Raw genomic sequence first — 6,600 nt, forward strand, 5'->3', positions numbered from 1 at the left:
TGGGAGAGAAACCGCAAAGCAAGCCCAAATAAGCAGCTACACTTTACACAAGCCTCAAAAACCCAGGGCCAGGTTCGTTTCTGTAAGCACATTGTCTATGTGTGGTGTTATAAATGTTCAACTGAGCATCAGGGTCACTTCAGGAGTGTGATCTGTTCACATCGCAGTCTGCAGACAAGCCACATTTAAAACGTACTGTGAATAACCAAACAAAAAAATCGGACTGCAGTGTGAATGGAGCTAAAAGCAGAACTGAAAGTTATTTCAACATTAACAATGACAGATATAGTATATAATAGCATAAACATACTGTAACTGTTGTAGCATGGAATATCAATGGCAAAATAATTTCTCGAGCCTTGATTTTTCCTACTTCTGAGCTAGATTATTGTTTTATCACTTTACAGAGAGTTTAATCTCATTAAAGTTTGAGCGGACAGTGAAAAATCTTACATCCTACAATCCTACATCGGCATCACAGGCAAAAACTGTGTAGAACATGAAATACCAGCACATTGCAAAAAGCTGTAATTTTAATTCAAAGTCATTGACAGAGGTCTCTAAAATAAATTCATAGTCCTTAATTGTTTATACCAAGAACAGAAAACATTAGAGGAAGTGATGCAAAGACGGAGGTCATGTAAGTCCTTTGGAGCCCTTCCAGACATGGCATCCACAGTTCAAGTCCCTTTATATCTATTCTTTCAACTTTCATCCTCCAAAGCATCAAAAGTCCATCTGTAACACAAACACAAGCACAAAAAAAACCATCTTTTAGGGTTTTTGTACACTAAAAATGTTTTGTTATATGACAATACCTTATTTTCTTCACAAAACAAATGCAGTTCATTGTTTTCAGTTCTTACGTCCTACTGCTGAGGCTGAGCCTGCAGTGCTCGTTTGTAAACATTTTAAATAATATTTAAAATATGATGCCAGCAACCTGTTTCAGATGGATTTTCATCATGGTCTGCCATTCTTTATTCTATTCACAATCTAAATGTTTGTTGGCCAAGGAGATCAGCGTCTGAAGTTTGCAAAGTTACAGTTGTTACAGTCTTGTCTGATATAGGGTTTCAACTCCTTTATAGTTTAGGGTCACTTTTAGTTTTTTTTTTTCCTTTTATTGTGCATCAAGTGTTTTCAATGGCTCATAGTAGAGGGCTGCAGGCAGGCCATTTTGGCACCCAGACCCTTTTACTGGAAAGAACATGTTGTTGTAATATGTGCTGACTGTCGTCTGGCATTGTCTTGCTTAAACATGCAGGCTTCTTGTTGATGGTGTCAGGATGGTTCACACCATCCCTATAACACTTTATTTAGAGTGGATTTTCAAGTAGTGTGCACAGACTCTGATTTTTGAAAGGTATTTTGAGTCCGGTGCAGTGATTTCTACTAAAGAGTTGTGGTTTTTTTTTATAAATGAGGGCCCCAAAAGCCATCCAGAGTGGTTTGTTTTGGGATTTTTTTTCTTTTTTTGTTTTTTTGTTTGGTGTTGTTGTTTTTCGTTTGTTGTTTTTTGTTTTTTGTTGTTGTTGTTGTTGTTGTTTTGTTTGTTTTTTCAGGCTTGTCCCTTTTTCAGTTCAATGATTGTCCAGATTCTTTCAGCATTTAAATATTATGTGCTGCAGCTGATAAAAACTGGAAATTCTCTGCATTCTTTTTTGTTTCAGTTTTTTCTTATGGATATCATCCTGAATTTTTTGATCAGAACTGTTTGCTAACAGTTTTTCTCAGATTAATAAACTTAATCCCATTTAACACCAACTGACATTACTGACATTCTAACAATAGATCGTTTTCTTTAGGAGATGTTTCCACTATGTGTTATTTTTATCTTTTTCTTCTATTAATATACATTTATTTATTTATTTATTTATTTATTTATTTATTCATTTATTTATTCTTTTTAGTGTTTTGTGTAGACCCAAAACTTTTTTGAAATATGTTGCAAGCCTCAAATTTAAATTGTGCATGTTTTTCTTAAAATCTTTATTTATTCATTTATTTATTTTAATTTATTAATTCATTTTCAGTTTTAGAATTTGGTGAAGTTTCTTGCTGTCTAAATTTTTAAATACGCAGTTTAAAAATCTGAATATGATCAAGATCTGTTTTTGATAAAAGTGAGCTACCTTTTGGGAGGGGGGGGGGGGGGGGGGTGATACAGTTCATATTGATTTTTTTTTAGTCCCATCTCTATTTCATCTTAAGTAATATTTTATCAACAGTACATCTTTATTGTAAAATATGCAAGCTTGCTTGCATTGAGTAGGCAATGACCATGATATGAACAGATGTAGTATAATGAAAACACAGTGCCATTATAGCAACACATTACACTGTGAAATAGTTGTTTACATAAAAGTGGGCTGCTGTGGATGTGTATCTTACTGTCGTAAAATGAACGATGCAGGTGATGGCGATGATAAGAAGACCAATAATGATGGAGGCAACAGCGACATAAAGCGCATTCCTGCCAAGCCGTCTTGACCCATCGTAGTCACCGTGATAATAGCTGTTCCTGGACTGTGAATGAGAAATCAACAGTACATTCAGTCAACATAAGATCTGGTCAGGATGTGTGAGGAATTCACATTAAAACAATGGCACTACCAAACATGCTAAGCATAGATAAGTCACAATAAAATCAAAAAGTAAACCCTAAGACTAGAAGATTATATCAGTAAAATTTTAAACCTTGTCCTTAACTGTCTTCCCAGGATTAGAGTTTTTTTGTTTTTTTTTGTCAAGGCCATTATATGACTCACAGCCAGCGTCTTTTTCCCATGTTCCAAAGCTTATTAAGAAATCCTTAATTTTCTCACATGGGTGTTTTAGAAAACCCTTACTTCTCTATCTAAACTTTTTAGCTGATATCTTTTTCGGGCTCCCCGCTCCATGGACCCCCTTTTCTTTGATTGGCCAGTCCTCTGGAGGCCTTTCAAGGGAAGAGCTGTGGGTAGACATTGATGTTTGAGCCCTGCCTCCCTAATATGTCATGAACCAACCAATCAGAGGAGATTCATTTGCGATGGCCTCATCATTTCAGCCAGTCTCGTGAAGATCTTGGGCTATTTTAGATGGACAGTTTTGATCAGTTTACAGACAGATTAAGGGATTTCTGCAACATCTGGACAAGTAGGTGTTTGATGATGTAAACATGAGCATCCAGAATTATTACTTTCTAAGTATAATATAACTGCTTAAATTGGCCATGTTTTCTTTTGTCCAGTTGGCCTTATACTATAAGTGAACTCCAACTTCCCTAGTCTAGGGAAAATTAAGCTAACATTGGGATTTTTTTTCCCAAAGCTAGCGGAGGTTCTTTGCTTCTGCTTTTAAAAACATATCTCCAAACAAACTGCAGACTACATCTCTAGACATTACTCTTTCAATGGTACTAGAGCACAGATCATCAGCGACTGGAGCTTTACACGTTAGTCCAAAAGCTGTTGTTTTGAAAGCTGTCTGAAACTAGCATTAGATATGAATGAGGACACGCAAATTCCCCTGATGCCAAAAAACATCACTTATTAAGCCTACTGACTGAATACATGTGTCGTAACACAATACAGTGCTAACAGCATGGCCTGCAGACAGGCCACTGACTTAATGTTAACATCAACAGTTTTCAACATGGATAACCTGGTTTCATTTTCCAAAACCTAAGATCATGTTGGGTTGTTTGACAGGCACAACAGGTGTGTGTGACTCAGTTACATCTTAGGGACCAACACACTCACAACACAACATGTCAGAGCTGTAGCTACAGCAAATCCACAACTGTGAAGAGAAAAAGCTAATTTAGACCCTCTGACACACAATTCTCTCATGATAAACAGCAGTACTTGCATGTACTGTACTGTCAGCAGACTTATATCAAGGAAATACTGTTAGCTTGAGCCAAACTATATACTCACCATGACAGAAAAAACTAGGGCCACAATGTTGACGGGGTATGCAGGACAAAAGCAGGTGAAGATTGTCAAACATAGGTAGCTACGGAGCGGTGGTGGAGGTTCCTGGTCTTCTGTAAAGCCATGGTCAAAAAAGGCGCTCCCACTAAGAGAGCTTTTTACTTGTGAGTTGAGCACTCCAAGAGACATGGTGCTGGACAGTGATAAAACACAGCCAGGGGAAAAAAAAAATTAAGACAACAAAGACATAAAAAACTGGAAAATTACAGAGGTCTAACTTTAAATCAAAAGCAGATCAAAAGTCCAGTCGACAGGTCAGATAGTTGTAGTCCTGTTTCAAAGTGGGAAAATCTTGAGGTTCATGAGACGGGAGGGAGCAGAGGAGAGGAAGGAGAGGATCACTAACCCTGTTGGCCTCCTTCCAGTACAAGTGTCAGAGATCGGACTCTGTTTACAACTGCAGGAACCTCGCAGACACACACAACACGTTGATACAAAGAAACAACCCTGATCAGCAGGTCAGCAATGTGTGCAAACATGGCTCTCCTACGGTAAGGTGCAGTATGCAGTGACTGCATGTTTGTCTTCCTCAGCTTGCCTGGTACTTTCGCAGGTCAATAAAAGGTATTAAAACACAGAGTAAACAATCAGGCTGCACAAGGCACAGGGGTAACAATAGGTTGGGAATTCACATAGAGCAATGAATGCAAGAATCCAGCAGAACAGGAAACTTTTAATGCTTTAACTTCAAATATGATCAAAATTTTTTGAAAAGCTTTTCAAATGAAGTCAGTGCAATTTTTGTTTCTGCAGTTGGTGCAGCTTCCTTGGAGAGCTCCAGTTCTTTTCTGTGCCAAATACAAGAATTCAGGGTGTGAAATCCTTGTATCTAGAGGTCCAGTGCTTAGTTAAGTGTATCCTCTTTCAGCAACACACCTTTGGTTTGCACTTTAAAGAGTCACCTTCATTAGATAAAATGTAATTACTACTGTATACAAATATCAGCATGTATGCATTTAGAGAAATAAATCAATAAAAGCAATCACCTTCAAATGCTTAGAATAATTTATTAGGATTTTAAAATCGAAATTATCAGAAAAATAAAACAAGAAAAAAAGAAAAGCATTGCTGTAAAGCTTGGCAGGGGACATCCCAAATCTTAAACTTGCACTGAGCTCACATAGAGCTACAAGCTTCACCCAAAGCGTTGGCCCTTTTCCTTACATCAACACAACAAAAGACATCATTAAAATCAATATACAAGGGGAACAAGATCTCAAAACAGAAAAATATAGTTTCTTTTTTTTTCTGAAAATAAGTCTTAATGCCGCAGAATTATCCACACGCCGTCTGCTATTACCAATAATAGTACTATTTTCATTTGTAAGGTAAAAAATAACTTATTGCTTTATTGTAAGTTAAAAAGTTACAGTGTTGGTGTCCAGCAGTAGTTTTTTGTCGTGTCCCGGGCGCTCTGACAGAGGAACTACTTGCAGGGTCAGGAAGTTTTCTGCTGTGCTGAACATCGAACAGGCTGCAGCAAGAAGGAGCTGAACAAACAGGCTTCTTGTTTTTGCAAACAGTGACTTTGATCCAGCTTTTTGACTTTTCCTGCCAGCCAGTGTTGTCTGCACTGAGGTCCTGTACCAGAGCTGGCCGGGACCGAGACCCTGTTCCATTTTTGGTTCCCTGCCCACACCCCCTGTGTTCATCACTACACGGAGCAGCAACTGTATGGAAACAATAACATGTTGTTCCAGAGAAGACAAATTTGTGAAATCTACATATGAAATGGAGAGGAGGCAGAGGAGAGGAGCAGATGAGCCAAAACGGAACAGGCTGATCTTTTTTTTTTTTTTCAGTACCGAAAAAATGGCAATCGAAATGCTCCTTCGTTTGCCAGAAAGTAGTTCCATATTACACCTTGATGTATGCGCACAAACACTCACTCATACACACTCAGACGCATTCACATGCACCTTCAATAAGTGATAAGAGGACAGAACATGATTGTGATGTTTTCTACAATTGCTTCTCTGAGAATGTCCTTCATTTGTTTCCACGGTGGAGAACACCGCATAAAAGAATTTTTTCCAAAAGAAAACAATAAACAAAAGCATTAAGAAGATAAATCGCGCAACAAAAATATATATATAATATTTTCAAAAAAGAGGAAGTCAAGTCAGCTCCCGACTCTGAGAACTCCTGATTTCTCCTGTTTGTGAGTCTTCATCATCTTATTGTTTTTAAGAAGATGCAAAAGTTCTAGTTCATCTAAGGTGGTAAAAAGGAAAAGTCAGAGGTGCTTTTTCAAAAAGCAAAGCAAACAAGTTGATGACTTAGTAGTAAAACGGTTATTTAACTGAACAAATATGCCAAACAAACTTCAGGAAGTTCTGTTCTACTTCGACAGCGTTACGTCGCTGGAGCGGACTGGCCAAAAACGTACACATTAACAATATGCATACTGATAAAGACATCCAGTCAAATGCTGTTAACCCTTTCCGAACCAACCAATGACATGCCAGCCAGTTCAGTAACCCCTCCTCCCCCCACCCTCACTCACCCCAACGTCTATGTACAATATCTTACAGGAAGACATAAAAACATTGCTTTAAAACCAATTACAGAATAAAATACCTTACAGATTATCATTATTATGTCAATATTAATAACAATA

The 6,600-nt window shown here is 37.7% G+C and overlaps 1 protein-coding gene across 1 annotated transcript; it reads right to left on the reverse strand.

The window, feature by feature from the left end:
- Nucleotides 1-622: 622 nt before the first annotated feature.
- LOC141787784 (transmembrane protein 233) lies at nt 623-4,109 on the reverse strand. The gene is made up of 3 exons (XM_074666459.1): nt 3,924-4,109; nt 2,395-2,529; nt 623-738 (listed from the first exon to the last, which is right to left on the reverse strand). The coding sequence occupies exons 1-3, from the start codon at nt 4,107-4,109 to the stop codon at nt 727-729; spliced, it is 333 nt and encodes a 110-aa protein (XP_074522560.1). The 3' UTR covers nt 623-726.
- Nucleotides 4,110-6,600: the final 2,491 nt, after the last annotated feature.

This window comes from Halichoeres trimaculatus, unplaced genomic scaffold (genome assembly GCF_033239565.1).
Source record: "Halichoeres trimaculatus isolate MK-OKI-2021-1 unplaced genomic scaffold, fHalTri1.1 fHalTri1_scaffold_1, whole genome shotgun sequence".
Lineage (NCBI taxonomy): Eukaryota > Metazoa > Chordata > Actinopteri > Labriformes > Labridae > Halichoeres > Halichoeres trimaculatus.